The sequence below is a fragment of the Pinus tabuliformis genome, chromosome X, assembly GCF_031772625.1.
Source record: "Pinus tabuliformis cultivar Carrire ecotype Pingquan chromosome X, CPIR1, whole genome shotgun sequence".
Taxonomy (NCBI): domain Eukaryota; kingdom Viridiplantae; phylum Streptophyta; class Pinopsida; order Pinales; family Pinaceae; genus Pinus; species Pinus tabuliformis.
In genome coordinates, this window is record NC_142308.1 from 1,204,785,652 (window position 1) to 1,204,803,319 (window position 17,668).

The window sequence follows — 17,668 nt, forward strand, 5'->3', positions numbered from 1 at the left end:
GGCTACAATTCAATTAACTTTTGGTTTTTTAGTTACTTAAAGGAACTCATATAAGTATGTCCCTTATCTACCTTTTTTATTTTTATTAGTAGTTGAAGGTTCAAGCATGTAAATATAAAATGCAAAGAATAAGGTTGAAATAAAATCTATAAAAATTTCATATTCAACAATTATTTCGCATCTTTTTGTCTATGATATTATGATATTTGGCGAATGATCCAACAGGAGACAAAATGCATAAAACTAGGTCTTGTATATATATTGTAAATCTTCAAGTATAGAAATCAACATGTCGACATGTCAAATTCTTCACGAGGTTTGATGAACCAAATGAAGAGGTGAAATTACAAATATTAAACCTATTCCCAATGAATTATATTGAAATTCATGAAGGTGTACCATATTATAAATATGCTAATGGTATGCCATTTAGATCTATCCTAAGTGGTTTTTGGATGGCGTATTTTCCTCCCCAACTAAGTTCTATTCATTTAAGCAATTTATTGAGATCATAATGACTATATTATTGTAATGGTTTTGATCCATATTACTGACATTACATGGAAGAGTATATGGTTTACTAGAAATACCATCCTTAGAATAAAGGGAAGTGCCTATATGTTTTCGAAAGTTTTCCATCGGGGTGCATCCCTCACAATGGGGGCATGCTCCCGGTGTTTCCCACACACGGGATTCGATGGGACGATTCCTTGGAAAATGTTACCCCACATCCTCGTTTTAGGGATACTCAAGGAGACAAATGGGGAATGTTTACCCTAAAAGTGGAGTTTGTGGGCATCCCCCTAAAAAAGGTTGTGCATATGACCTAATTTTTTCTCGAAAACAATAATTTATGTGGGAAATTCTAATATTCAACCCTAGGGCACTACTTATGCTATGTAGTTGATGGTAATGTTAAATTATTAAAATAAAATTGAAGTTTTCCTTTATCTTTAGTTTTCATCATTCTAATTCAATTTTTAACATTACCATTAAATTAATGAGGATGTTTGGAATTGGTTTTAACCTTATTGGTTTTAGTTCGCATTAAAAAATATAGACTTGACATGTTGAGATTTGTGTATATTATTTTAATGATTAGAGGGTAATATTGATAGAATCCCAATATACACATTGATTTTGATGATATATGGCATTTCTTGTAGCATGATTTTTTTAGACAATAGAGGTCATCTAGAGTCTCTTTGTTGATGTATTTTTGGTTCAAAGATGGATTGCACTGGGTGTTGTTTTTGTCATATGTTACCTTGCTATATATATGAAAATCTTTGCATATTTGTGTATAATGCCTGGATTATGCATGGATATTTTTTTTAAATGAATATTTATATACTTTTTGGTTGAATAGTTTTTTCCAATTCCGAGTTTGGGATCCAACTGATTTGAATAAATGGTATAGTTCTAATAACATCCTTTCATTTTCCATTGTTCATTTTTAGTTTTAACTCTTCAATCTTAACTCTAGATATTGATAATCTAATATCAAAGTCTTTTTCTCATCACTTTTTACTATTTTTGAGTTTGACTGATTTCAATTTACTATTTCATCTTCATATATTAATATATAATATTTCACAAACTATCAAACAAATTCTAAAATAATGAAAGCTAAATTTAAATCAATGTATATAGTTTATTATTATTTATATTAGATGTGATTATAAACTGAAATAAAAGATAGAATTTCAATCTAATGTAACAAATGGCTGTTGATATTGGTTAAGGCTATTTTAGAGAACGTCTCCATGTATTGCGAATCCATATACCAAAATGAAATTTCCACAATTAAAAGAAAATTTGTTTTACCTTTTTATGGACAAGGAAAAGGGATAAGGAGGGAATTCATTTTATCAAATGGAAAAGAGTGAAAAATATAAAGGAAGTAGGTGATTGGGATTGAATAATATTTATGTTCTTGGAGAGACTTGGCTATGGAAATATCATTAATTTGTAATGAGGCGGCTTTAAAACTTGGAAAGGAATCAAAGTGAGTGTTGTGGAAGATCCTTCGATTGAGGCAAATGAAAAATTTAAGTCTAAGTATCTTTTAAGTTATTAGGAATTGTCTTTAAAAGAAGAAGAAACCTTAATGGATTGAATGCACTTTATCGAAACTAGAAATTAACAAACGATTTCAATCTCCAAGGTTAAAAGCTAGAGGATGTTAAGAAATAAAGAAAGAGTACAGAACATAAAAACTATTGGATAATGCTTTATGTATATCAACGATATATTTAATGATCTAAATTTATAGTACATGGATGTAATCACCTGGTGAACTAATGTGTCAACACAATAACAACTAAGTAATAGATAAATATGAAAAATCATATGAAGGTGATATAAGATTTTCTAATTATGTGGGGAGTCAAAGAATAATAGTCATCCCCTAAATAATAGTTTGAATAATTATAATAGCAAGGCAATAAGAAATAATGCATAGACTAGTATTATTTCAATATTCAATCTGAAACTTCTAAACTAAGCTTCAATGAAAATGCTTTAGAAAGCCACCAAATCTAGATTTCAAGAATTTAGAAAGTCTAACTATTTGAACATGAGTATAACTTATCCTAAAAATATACAACTCATTCAAATTTCAAGGAATAATAATAGGTTTAATGACCATATAGTTCAAAAAATGCATACAATATAACTCCCACAAAATTGAATCATGTAACTAATAATACCCAAATTATCAATTGAAAGGTGAGAGCTATGGTTAAGCTTGAGTTTTGGAGTCTTCTTTTCTTTCATAGTTCTTTCATCATTATATTTGGTGGTTTTGGATGACCACTGACCAACTTCTAACCCACTAGGACCCTTCACATGCAAAAGAGTATTTTTTCCATTGTATTTGTGTACTTATCATTTGTAATAACTTATTTACCTTTCAAGTATATCATTACCTATGTTTAAATGGAACAATAAACTTATGAAAAACCTTAGCTTCTAAATGTCATTGCGAAGAACTAGTCTAGGCAAATGAACTATTGTTCTTTTGTCTTTCTTTTTCTTTTAGAAAAATATAGATATTTTAACACTCTCTTTCCATATAGCCAATTAGATGAAAATGCTAAAATTCATTAAAAAATCATTCAATGTGTTTTCTTTTATAACATCTACAGGATATTCAAGTTCACATTCACCTATACTACTTATGTTATCCTTTTTCTTCCAAACCTTCTACTTGTTACTCATCTTCAACTAAACCTATCTTCATCAAATCACTACTAATTAATGAATCCATTACATGATTAGATAAAAAAACATTAAGCATATAATTTATCACATCTATTTTATTCATTTGAATTTGTCCAATTCTATTAAAAGTAACATCAACCATTTACATTATGTATTTTGTATCACAGGTTGTATCAACCATGTTCTTAATTTGTGTTGTTATTTTTATTGTTCATTACCAATTAATTTTAGTTTAAATGATTTGATGAGTTACATCCTTCAAATAAATTTGCTATGACAATAAACAACCCAATTATATAAAATAAAAAAAATTCTCACATATTGAACACTTTAGAAAACCAATCACACAACCGAATCAAAGATTCGTACACCATGGTTTTACATGGTCAAATCCCTAAAGAGAGAAATCTATAACCTCAACCAACATGAAAATTAACTATGTACATAAATGCTTTTCAAAATTTATCTTTGGATAGTGGCCCTCCAAGTTGTAATCAAGGACTTGGCAAGGTGAAAATTATATTGGATTATAATTTGCAAGAATAATTGATTTGATATATTAATAAAATAATGTTAGAGAGACTTCGAACAACTATGGCTCATATAAAACATAAACCGATAATTAATACCAACACAACACAAAAGTCATTAGTAAATACAACAATACTTAGGAAGATTGTCGTAATAAAGGCGTTATAATCGAAACACATAAATCACTGTAACGTGGCACTTTAAGAGGCGATTGTTGTAAACTCGGAAAAAATGTGTTCGAAAAACGTCTTAACCATCTCCCATCTTAAAATAGGCAATGGACGGGCCTAACAACTAGAAAATAGAATGGAATGGAACTAATACATTAAAGTTTGGAAACGAAGTATCGTAGTCGAGGGGCTGAAGTTCTACAGCCCCACCAGCAAAAATGATCGTCCCACTCACAAAATCACCGACGATGACGATAATAATCGCGACGTCGATCTTCATCGTGCGCAAAGGATGACCTACTCCTCTCTCTGTCAAATTGCAACTTTAGCGAAGGCGAATCTCTGTCATTTTCGTCAAACTTATACCCTTGTAAAGCTTCCATGGCAATCGCAGCACACTTAGGGTTATCAAATTCCACAAAACACAAAACAACGACAGCAGTCGCCGCTTCTCCTTCTCCACCTCCATGAGATTTTTTCGATTCCTTGGGCTTTTTAACAACCCTAACTTCTTTGAAACCGCGGAATGGGCGAAATATGTGCTCCGCTTCTCTACTAGTGCAATCACTTGGAACACCCATCACAAACAGTGTGTTGGATGCATCTTCTGGTAGATATTGAACATCATCCACAGGCACCCTCCTCCCAATTACAGGGTCGAGTCTATGGCTATCACACCTGAAATTCAAACCCTCATCTACACTTAACCGATTTGAAGAAGGAAGCGCCCCACTCTGTGAAACAAAACGATGATCATCAAGAAAAGCAGGAGCAGGAGCACGAACATGATCATCCAATAAGCGAACCCCTGCTCTGTCACCACCTCTGTCAGCAAGCCTCAGATCTTCTCTACGATTAATATAAGCACCAGACAACAAAGGATCACGATTATAGTCATACTCATAATCATTGCGAGGCCGCTTGGCTATTACTGACCTCTGCCAGTCCCTTTCTCTCTCAGCCCCTCTTGGTCGGTATCTTGTGTACTCCATGTTTCTCTTATTGCCCTACGAGAAGCAAAGACCCGTTGCGGTCAAATAGGGTAAAATATAGAAGCCCAAAACTAGCTCGAAACGAACCCTTGTATTGCCAAAGCTCTTACGCTCCTCTAGAGTTTAAGTTGTCGATATATTTATATAGGGACTATGGAGCGCGAAAATAGATCTATTTTACCGTGCCCATGTATTTATGGTCGGCCCATTTTAATCGTTATATTGTCGCACGGTCACCAGACAAACATGATCGTATATCAATTTGTCTTCATTTAAATTTCAAAAATACTGTAGTTTCGGAGTTATAATTTATTCTCCTATTCACTAGGATTCTTTTAATTTCACGGGATACATTTAAACCTTTTGTGATAAGTTTCTAAGAAGTGGACACCCTCACTGCATGGAGTCTTTGCTCTTATTAGTCCTTCCCGTCTAGCATGGTATTATAGTAATCTAAATGTTTTTGCTTCTACTCAGAATAAGAGAATCTTTTTAGCCTATTCATAGCACTAACCATATTGCAGCTTATTGATGTCAGATGACCAATCAAATTATTTATCGTTTTATTTCGCCTCTTTTTTTTCTTGAAGTGGAGGTTATAACCATGGTTTTATTTGGCCTCTTCCTGAAGTAGATGGTATAACCATATAACTATATACAATATTAGATCAATATTGGATCTGTTTCATTTGTATGTCTTAACTGCAAACTAATGTTAATATTAATTAGTAAATATTAAATGCTACGCCATTGTAAAAAACACTACAAACTAATGTTAATATTAATTAGTAAATATTAAATGCTACGCCATTGTAGAAAACACTAACTGTAGAACTAGTATAAGAGGGCGGATGGCTGAAGAGGGCATATGGTTATGTGCATGAGTGTCTACAAAGCAAGAATAGTGTCTACAAAACAAGAATACTAAGCAGCGAGCTGGTAGATCTTCTGTTTTCATATGGACTAATGTGTACTCCTTCATCTTCATTGCTTTCTTCGCTACTGACCCAATTGCTTCCATTCGATCAACTAATGATGGTACTCAATATGGATCTGTCAATGAGTTGATAGCTCTCTGTATATAGATATTCCTTGGCTCCATAGCTGAGACTGTGTTTTACTACTCTGCTGGGTTCAATTGTTGATGACGCTAGTCTGTGAGAAGAGGCTTAATGAACACTAAAAAGATTATTAGATTGTTTTCATCATTTTGATTAAAACTAATCGAAATACAATCATGGGAATGCTTTGAGTTTGCAAAATGCCTCTTCCTGGAAATTACCACTCATCTATTGGGGTTTTGATTCATGTACATTGTTGCCAGCTTGAGTTTTCTTTTACATTGTGTGGTCCCGTGGTCCCCCCTGCTGGCTTTTATTCAACACTGACCAAGTTTTGATCTATTGATGTTTTGGATAGCATTCCAATATGTTGCTCCCCAACTTGGCCTCTCTTCTTGTTTTTTGGCTACCGGTGGACTCACGCAACCTGTGTGACCTTGTTGGCTTAGCTCTTACGTGGAATTTTGGCAGTATAAAATGATGGAATTTATGCTAAAGTTAGCTATACTTGGTTTTATACATGGAAATTGGTGGAAAAGGTTGGGCATGCATTGGTTATTTAGGCAAATTATAGTTTTCTTAGAAGAAATTAACAAGTCTCCGCTTTACTTTCCCAGCCACGAAGAACTAATGTGAAATCTATAGGGAGATTGAGAACGAAAATTATTGAGAATGTCAGTGACTTAGCAGTAATGATACCTTGCATGCAAATTAAAAGCTAGAAAGAGGCAAAGTTGGAGTTGAATATGTTGTTTGAACTCTTACCTTACTATCTTCGAAATTCTAGATTGCAATGATATTTTATAAGGGGTTTCCTGTAGCTGATGGTTGGCTTGAATTATTATAGAAAACTCAATAAGCTTGAAATAAATGATGCTTCTGATTTTACGTTGGGCATGCAACTTATAAAAGGACTAAGCACAAACTTAGACTAAGTTGCTACAACATGTGCAATAATTCTTTTCATTTCTCGAAAGCACAATTGCTTGTGTCCTCTCTCATATGCAAAACACGATACTATTTGAACATTGTAGCAATAACTTGGTTTTAGCACGATAGTTGAGGTTGGAATCTTCTACATTCTGATAGTAGATCTCTGTTTGAACACATCAGATCAAACTCGAGTAAGGACTCTTTGGTGATTACACTAAAAAAAGCAAGCAGCAAATATGTGTGTCAAGTGAAACTGTCATTCTCAATTTTGTTTGGTCCTCTGATTTCAGATCTCTGTTTGAACGCATGAGCTCAAACTCGAGTAATGAGGACTCTTTGGTGATTACGCTCAAAAAGAAAGCAGCAAATATGTGTGTCAAGTGAAACTGTCTTTCTCAATTTTGTTCGGTCCTTCCTTCAAGCCTTGGTTGAGAAAACGGAGTAAACAGTTTAATAAACTAGGGTTTCATACATACTCATCCAAGATGAGTATGTTGAAGAGAAACAGCGTTTCAGTAGGGTCTATTGATTAGGGTAACAAAATAGCCACGTGTACATAAATCAGTACAATGTGAACACCCTATGTATTTCATGTGTTCATTGAATCTATTGATTAGGAAGATACACTCACTAAATGTACATAAATCGGTACATCTTAAGCACACTAACCTATGAGCTCTATACAGATCCTATGGCACCAGTACTACCTATCTCTACCATTGACCGAGTCCCACGAGGAGATTGTTGTATAACGTAGGATTAGAAGCAAGCGTATTTATGGTTCTGTTCTCGCTAAGCTGCTTTATTTTATGTGTGGCATACATCATTTCATTTAAATACAAGTACATATCTGCTGAAACAGTTTTGCATATTAGGAAGATTGCTCTTGCTCTCTTGTCTGCAAAGAAACTAGGCACCAAGCATTTCAAATAAATAAAAATACCTCCTACAATGCTGCCTTTACCTGACTTCAAGTGTATTTTTGTTTCGCATTGTTACAAAAATATTGCTAATTTATAAAATACAGGTTTTAAATTGTTTTCATCAAAACCTGTTGCTTTCGATAAATTATTACTTATGTTTTTATATGTACATGTGTAGATAGACATATTTTGATATTGTGAAGAGACACTGAAATATACTTAGAGTTCTTATGTGTTGGAACTATTTCCAGCGTTGTATCATAAATGGCCTTGGAATCTGCACATTTGATTGTTACTGCATCAAAGAAAGGGAGCGTCCTCAACAGTCGCTGTAATTAAGTATGTTAATTTATTACTTATGCTTTTATATCTACAGGTGTAGATAGAAACATTTTGAGATTGTCAAGAGACACTGAAATATAATTAGAGTTCTTATGTGTTGGAACTATTTCAAGAGTTGTATCATAAATGGCCATGGAATCTGCACATTTGATCGTGACTGTATCAAAGAAAGGGAACGTCCCCAACCGCCGCTGTAATTAAATTTAACTATGTGTTTCTAGATTAGAATGATTATATTTGTTGTTTTGATTTAAACTTTTAGGTTTTTCAACTACCTATAATCCTAGGTTATTTTTGTAAGTGCAAATCTTCTTACTATGATCCATTAACATTGACCATGGTTCAATAACAATGAGTTCCATCTATGTATTAGAGGTTGGTTCAATAACAATGAGTTCCATCTATGTATTAGAGGTTTACAACTGCTAAGCTGACATAAGTAAACTTTAGTTGTTACTACACATATGTAATTGGACAGAAGTGTTTCTCTCTATGGGAAATATTTTCCATTTTTTTCCTTTTTGTTTCTGAAAAATTGTTTGAATACCAACCGTGCAAATACAACAGATCACAGAGCATCTCACTGGAGGACAAGAATCTCCTCATAGTCAGCTTGGTTTCGAATAGTCCAGCCATCGTTTTTTTAAGTATATGACTACTAAAAAGAAAATACTTGATGATTCGTGGCATCAATATAATGATAGTATTGAACATAGTTTGTATTCTGATAAGTAATAGTAATAATCCATATTTCAAAAAAAATCATAATGAGATAATGTATGCATATGCATTATTGACAGGTTGAGTTTAGTAAAAACCAACCTCTTCAAAATTCCATTTAATCTCTTTGCTTGCTTAAATGAAACCAATATGTTTTTCACATGATTAGCGTTGTCCATCTATTACGGACCGTAAATAATATAATATTCCACATTAATAACATATTCCAATAGGCCAAATTTTTAGCTTTCTTAACTATTTTGGTCTCTCATTGACAAGAGCACCCTAAATTCCACATTAATATTCTATATAAGAAATCCTTTCTTTAGTATAATTACCCATCGTGAATTTAAAACACCTCCATTAGCACCTTCAGATTGCTAATATCTTATAAGCATCGCATTTAGTTTTCTTTGTTTCTATAGCATATATTATGTAATAAGCAAATGTTCTTAAGTTCAAGGGATACATACAATGGAAGAGAGATGCTTTGCTAGAGTGTCATTTGGCATATATTTATTCATGAGAAAAAGTTTATCATCATCACAAGAAATACATAACATAGCATATATTATGTAATAAACAAATGTTTTTAAGTTCAATGAATACATATAATGGAAGAGATGCTTTCTTAAAGTGTTATTTGGCATATATTTAGCCAGAAAAAATTTCTATCAACATCACAACAATTAACCAGAAAGACATAACAAAAAGGCCACAAAAATCTTGATTATTAACCACAAGATGATTAAGATTTCAATATCTCAAGGGACAGATGGATTTAACATCATGGAGACCTACCCAAGCTAATAGTCATCACATTAAAATGACATCCACACCACTCCCACGGATGTTTCTTGTAGTTATTCCTCAACATTGTGTTAGAAAAAACCTACGAATACAGAGATTTTTTTAATTACGTAAATGTGTATATAGCGAGAAAAATACAATAATTGTGTTTTTTAACTGTCTATATATATTCTAATTCTATGGTTCTTCTTCCAATGTCTCGGTAATAATATTTCAACCGTAGCATTGGTAGTGACTTTTGGGTGTTTTGAGTTTGAACAAATAACTAGTATTTATGACATCTAGTATTAGTTATTTATGACATCTAGTATTGCTTTTTATGGTCCTACGGCTCCATATACAAGTTCAAGGGTTTGATAACATTGAAGTCAAACTTAACTGTGCATCGCATTATGTCAATATAGGCACATGGAAGCCCAGCCAAGATTTCTATTTGATATCTAATTTGGTGGTGATATGGAAATAGCTATCATGGATGCCAAAAAATAAATCACTCTTAATTTGAATGCTCTCAAGTACATGATATAACCATTATAACACATACTCCAATACCGTCCCTTAATATTTATATCAGTTTATTGTCCCAAAAGATATCTTACATATTTGGAACAGGCATGATGGATATGATGTCCACAACCCATCATTCAGTAGTGCAACTACTCAAAAACATAGTATGGTTGAAAAATCCACATTCCATTGTCTTTTAAAAGCACCATGCACCAAAATTGAATGCAAGATTTATATTTGGCATGGTTGATACCAATTCATTAACCATTTGATTATCACCTAACTCATTGGTCGGATTGGAGTCAGTTTTCAAGCTAAGAACATCGTGAGCTCATACCCCAAAGCAATGTTAGGTGGTTGGAAATTATTTGTAATTGGCCACTGTTTATTTCAGAGCTACAGTGACAACATGCATCCATAATAAAATTATTTGTATATGGCGAGTGTTTTCCAAGCTACACTAAGAACATGGGTTCATAATAAACAAAAGTGAAGAGAGTACATAGAGTACATATTGTTGGCAGATGGCTAACCCACTCAAGGAAAAGACTTGTTTCCCCTCAAGCCCTTATTAAATTATTAAATTCTTACTATATTTTATGAGATATATATAATTTTTGTGATAAGTCCCCACCATGAAATATTTCTTTTGATTTACCCACATCCAAATTAATCCACAATTTACCAATTTATCTTAACTTAAAAAAAAAATCAATCTTAAACTTTAAAATTAACCATCCTTATTCTCATTAAAGCCTCAACAATATCTCTCTAAGTTCAAAGCCCTTTATTCATGGATAACATTTCATTCTCTATCTTTTAGATTAGTTTTTTAAGAAAAATAATCTCATTTCTTTACATGTGTACAAAATTTCTACAAATACTTTTGTTGAGGGAGGAAACTATCTATTTTTCTTGCGAGTGTTTTATAGTTTTTAAAGAAATTTTATACAACTATTTATTATAAAATAAAGGAGAATATAATAGTAAAATGTAAGAGATTTTATGTTATCAAGTTTTTTTTAAGGAAACATTTTATCTAACACATTTAAATAAAGCTATATAAATTTAGTGAAACTTTCTATACTCTTATTTGCTTTATTTTTTAATATTTAAAACATTCATAATTTTAATTTCAAAATTAGATTTATGATTTGGAACATCCAATTGACAATGGAAGATCTACAATTAAGTATATTCTTAAGGTCTTAGACTATTAAATTTTATGGGGCCAGACATACTCTATCCTCCTCTAGATTTGAACCTATGACCTCTTATTAGGAAACACATGATCTTCACCATTAGGCCCACTTAAATATGTTAATTATAAATTTATTGTATTTATGGTCATAAAAGTAATAAATTATAATTATAATTTTTTAAATTAAGTCTTATTTTTTATGTCTTTATCACAATTTCTTTATAGGAATGTTAGTAACCATTTTTACATTATGAATATAAAGACAAGGAAATTCTTTCTTTCTTTCTTTCTTCTTTTTTCCTTTCTTTCTTCTTTCTTTCTTCTCTTTTTCTTTTTCTTCTTTTTTCCTTTTTTTCTTTTTTCCTATGTGGTTCACACACCTTGGAGATGACAGCTACATCCATGGAAACCTATCAATATAAAAAGTGCTTTAAAGACTAGGACCCTACCAATTTAGTTACGTGGTTCCATTTGATCATCACCTAACCTACCAATTAAGCTAACCCTCCCGCTAAAACTATCAGTGACAATCACAATTCATTTTGAGTATAATATATTTTTTGAGATAAATTATTATTTAAATTAATTTATCATTATCTATTTTCACCATAATATAAATTTCCATAAAAAAACTGAGTTAGATTGATTTAATTTAATTTTAATAATATAGTAGTAATATAATGCCCCATGGGATTCAGAGGAGTTGGTTACAACGTATTTGTTAAGATATTCTATGGTAAAAATGTTACTAATCAGAAACCTATGGGCACAAATCCAACCCACCCATTTACACCAAACAAACAAAAACAAAAAACATAAAAATCATAAAATTATTTTAAATCTAATTATCATTACCTATCATAATTTTGATTATCATAAAATTATTTTTTATCTTTATTACCTTTTTATATATTACATGTTTATCTTACCCATTCCCTTATGTAATTCTCATGATTATCATGGTTTAAACCAATGTGTTATAGAAAATTCAGTTAACAAGCTTCCAAAAATTAAAATCAATAAAAAAAAATTCTAAAAAACATATCAACTTTATACCATAAAAAGATATCAACTTTTTATAACGAGTAAGCACATAAATCATATAATTCATTATTTTTTTATTATTCAACCCTAACTAAAATAATCAACCTTCTCAAACAGTTTGTATCATCCATCATTCCCACGATGGAGGTCTCAATTATGGAAAAGAAAATACCCCACTAAAATAATCAGGTTGTTTATTTACAATTCAACTCTTAATTCACTTATTCGTCCAATTAAAATAATCAACCTTCTCAATATCCATAGCATTTATACATAAATGGTCAATTTGTTTACAAATTAACTCCCTTACTATTGGAAATTTTACTTAAAGAAATATCTCAACACGTTATTCATTATGTCCATCAATAAAATTGCTCAATAATCTATTTAGCTCATATAACAACCACTTACATAGTTTCTCAACAATTTGTTTGATTAATATATTTTAATTATTATTTTTTTGTCTCTACTTTATAATTAACTCTTTAAATTTTGTTTAGCTATTCTAATATATTTCAAATCTTCATATTCCACACATTTAGTTCCAAATATATCCAAATGTTTAATAATGAGTATACACATATCATAAAATCAACTCATTATGTTGTATGCATCCCTGTAATTAACATCTCTATATAAAAACAATACTTGTATTTATAAGTTCCAAATATATCAAAATGTTTAATAATGAGTATACACATATCATAAAATCAACTCATTATGTTGTATGCATCCCTGTAATTAACATCTCTATATAAAAACAATACTTGTATTTATAAGTTTAGAAATTATAAAGAAATTTCATGTGCAATAAGTTTCCATGTCTATGTAATGGTATTTCATTTTACCATATTCCACTTACATGAAAAATGTGCATGTGCATTTCTAAATTAATTTTCTAAAATAAAGAAACATATAAACATTTTTATTCATATTTCATTTTATTTAAATGTATGAATGTGTATTTGGGAATTAAAAATTAACAAATAATTTTTTCCATATCTATACAATAAACAAACTATGTGATTCGTTATTCTTTCTTTATTATTAAATATTAATGAGAATAATAAATCTTATTAATATCTATGTCATTTATACATAAATTCATTTTATTTATATCTTAATTATGAAACATTTTACTAATTTATTATTCATTTTTTTAGTATTCAACATTAATTAGAATAATTAATTTTATCAATATCTATGTCATTTATATATAAGTGATCAATTTGTTTACATCTTAATTTTTTCTTATCATGAAACAACTTACTTATGAAATATGTCAACTACTTATTGATTATGTGCATCTTCAACATATAAATCATTAATTTGTTTACATCATAATTATATCTTATTATCCTATTTATGTACATATTTAACTATCTATTTCACTAACACAATGATTAGTAATTTTTTTAACTTAAATGAGAAAACTATATTAAAATGTGCGCTTGAATGTAGCATGAAATGAGTTACAATATGTTATCTTCTTTGTGAGACACTTTGACTAGCTTGGACTAATGGCACATTTACAAAAAAACTAGGAAACCAACCTCCTTCCAAAAAGTGTAAGGAGGGAAAAGTTTCAAAACTAAGTCGTCCATTTTTACACCTACTTCTTCATGAGAGCAAGAGTATCTTTAAACAAATTACTTGCACAATAAATGTGGAAATATAACATTTCTATAAATTACTAGAAGATGACACATCTCTTAGCTAGTAGGATTCAAGACGTTATTACTTATTGTTATGATCTTTATTTCTTCTTGTTACCAATGGGGAGGAATGCCTCTTTTTAAGCACATTTGAATAGGAAGGGGGAGAAGAGGAGGACTTATGCTTTGCCACCTTACCACCTTCTTCATCTTTTACTCTAGGAGAGACCTTTGGGGGAATCTTTCCCACTCTAGGTTGTTCTTTGTTAATCAAATCTCAAGGAAGATTTGGTTGATTTGCTTGGGCCTTAAGATTCTCGCCTTCTTCCTCTAGAGAATTCAAGGCTTCAAAGCTATTTGAGGAAATGGGTTCATGCTTAGATTCCACCTTACATTTCTACTACCTTTTACTTCCATGCTTCTTATGCTTCCTTTTAATGGCAATGAATCCTTTCATGGTTTCTCCTTGCTCTACTTTAAGATGAGACTTTGGAGACCTTCGAGAAGTTGAAGCTTTTTGGATAGCTTTGCTGAAAGTTTCCATAATTGTGGCACAAATTAAATTTAAAAGGAACTTGTTCGTAAGCTAGAGCTAGAGCCTAGAGATGAGACCAACCCTCTAGATTTAGTTGAATTTCCTCTAGGAGGCCTTTTGATAAATCGATTTCAACACATATTCATGGACACAGAAAAGTGTTCCCATGTTCCAAATCACAAGAAATAAATCTACTAAGTTTATCTACAATTGCCTTAAAAATACCTTCACCCCAAAAGAGAAAAGGGATGAAAAGAAATATGGTCCACACAAGTGATAATGATATTTCAATCATAGGATTAAATTAAAGAGACCAATGAATGAGAAACAAACCTCTATTGTTTATGACATAGGGACCTAATTATAGATCTGATCTCTATCTTCCTAATTTTCAAATAGAAATGTATAATACCAATTTCCATAGTAGTAAATGCTCTAGGGTTGAGGATTTTCCCAATTTTAAAAAACTCAGTCTTCAAGAGTTTCATAACTTTCCCACAAACTAGTAAACTTTCCCACTAACCATTCTTCATTCAAGAGCACCACATTTTTTTTTGCTAAAGAAAACCCAAGATCCAAAGAAGAGTTTGATTTTTCCCTCTTCACAAATTTATTTAAGGCACTCATTTTCCCACATTAAAACACACAACCAACTAAATAAGATACTACGACAAAAGCCTTATTCTCAAAAATCCCAATGGAGTATCCATGTATTAGCAATATACCAAAACTTATACGTTGGGGATAACATTAATAGAGGCTTGAATTAGTCACAAGAAACCCATGTGGAAACCACGAGCAAGCCAGTTGAGTTCCACGCATGGAGATTTGAGGGGAATGCTTTCACAGCATCTCCAACAAACGAAGTTGTTAGAGATTTGAGGAGATGAGCACAGAGATTGCACAACCAACACACAAATCATACAATTTCTTTTACTAATCACATAAAGTAGTTACATATATAATAATTAGATCACCGACTTTTAGATGATAAGATCCGAAGAAGCTAGATCTATGACTCATAGACAACTCACATACATAAGAAATAAGTACTTCTAGATAGACACCTAGGGACTCACAATGATAACTATACATGACATGGAAGCATTATTTCCAACACCCTCCTTTAATGCTTACCTGAAAAATAATGAAAACACATATTACAACAACAATATGATATCTGTTTGAATGATCTTCATCAGCATTCACATCCACTCTCAAATCTCACAAACACCGCTCTTTCTTCACCACCACATATTTGTGTTGTCAAGTGACCTCCATTTAAAACATAACTGCTTCTCACCATGGTTGACTTGTACAATTGAAGCTTCTTGACTAGCCCAATGAATAGCCTAAACACTTAATATCTCTATGAACATGCTTCAATCCTAGTAGTATGCATCTAAATACATACTTCTAGTTATATAGGTAAGTTGTCTACTGACCCTTTTTTACATACATATTTACATAGTCACATAAATATCCTACCACTGATTCTCTTGAAGCCAGAAGCAAAACAAGGCCCATCAGTGTATAACAGAGACACATAAACAAATCAACGATGTGTTCTATGGGCACCGAGAATCTAGAACCATTAACTTGAAAGATGTTTTTATGTTCATTAATTGGTGGTTCATATACTATAATTTTTTCTCATAAAATAAATGTGAAATATAGACAGAAACAAACTAAAAATACATGCATAAAACCCCCCAATCATATGTAGCAAACAAGGACTCTAGAAATCGTCAACAGTGGAACATATTTTCTTCCTCCCAAACGTGTAGATTTCTTGATCTGCAGGTTGATGCTTCGAAGGCTAATCCATAGATGCTTCGAAGGCTAATCCATAGCTGGACCCACCGGTCCCAATTCAGGAAAATTTAGAAAATCAAATGAAATGGAAGAAATCTCTGAGGGCTTATTTGGTAGCCATATCTGACAATAGCCATGTCAAAACACTCCTACAATTTTTGTATTCGCGGGCAACTTTATATTCGATCTATTTAGATATTCAATCAAGCCCATGATATCAATTTCATCTGAACCATCAAAGTTTCCCAATGGTCAAACACAGAGATTCCCATCATTGTTGGTGGAGAAATAGGGAGCTCCCCAACCTTTTATTCTGTATAGTTTAGCGTTTCCATTTGCATCCCACATAGAAGGGAGCGGTCATGTTCCCTTGGTCATTGGCGATGATCTCAAGCCTGTCATGCTGCCACACTCCAATGCAGGAATACGTAGAGCTGAGATCTATACCGATCACGGGGCCCTCTCCCTTCGTTCAAAGGCAGAGCTCTACACGCAGAAGTTTTCGTGCCCAAATATGAGAATTCAGGTCTGCGCGTTCATTCACGACATGTAACGGTATCGTCTTCTCACAAAAAAACCAATGTCATTACCTATCTCTAGCAGAACCCTTCAGCGAGTCGATCCAATCAAACGCACACCACGTGAGCACCGCCATGCCTGTATCGGGGTGGACATAGTTTCACAAGAAGCACACTCACAGGGGTCGAAGATCGTGTTTTCATTTAGATTCAGGAGATCCCATATCCACTCAAACACATATTGAACATATCCACTAAATAAAATTTACTTACACAAATGTTCCACACAACACAATTTTTACCTTATTTACAAAGAATAAAATTCAAACATTTTCATCTTCTCGACTGTCAGTTAAAGAAGTTAAGCTAAAATTGGTTCTGTTAGAAATTTGAAGAGATGAGCAGAGAGATTACACAACCAATACACAAATTATACACTTTTTTTAATTGATCATATAAAGTAGTTACATATATAATAATTAGATTACAGACTTTTAGATAATAAGATCTGAAGAAAGTGGATCTATGACTCACATACAACTCACATACATAGGAAATAACTATTTCTAGATAGGCACTTAGAGACTGATCACATTAACAACTATACATAACATGGAAGAATTATTTCCAACAGAAATAATCTATTGTACTAGAAAAACCTAATTATCAAGAGAGATGTAGCAAAG

General features: G+C 31.9%; 1 protein-coding gene across 1 annotated transcript; it reads right to left on the reverse strand.

Annotated features, from left to right (window-relative positions):
• Window positions 1-4,165: 4,165 nt before the first annotated feature.
• On the reverse strand, window positions 4,166-4,918 carry LOC149144291 (nuclear speckle RNA-binding protein A-like). Its single transcript, XM_089452114.1, has one exon. It carries the CDS (start codon window positions 4,916-4,918, stop codon window positions 4,166-4,168), a length of 753 nt encoding a protein of 250 aa, XP_089308240.1.
• Between the last annotated feature and the right edge of the window lie 12,750 nt (window positions 4,919-17,668).

What these genes read in the sequence shown, in the direction of transcription:
- LOC149144291 (XM_089452114.1), bottom strand. Translation starts at nt 4,918, where the DNA reads ATGGAGTACACAAGATACCGACCAAGAGGGGCTGAGAGAGAAAGGGAC.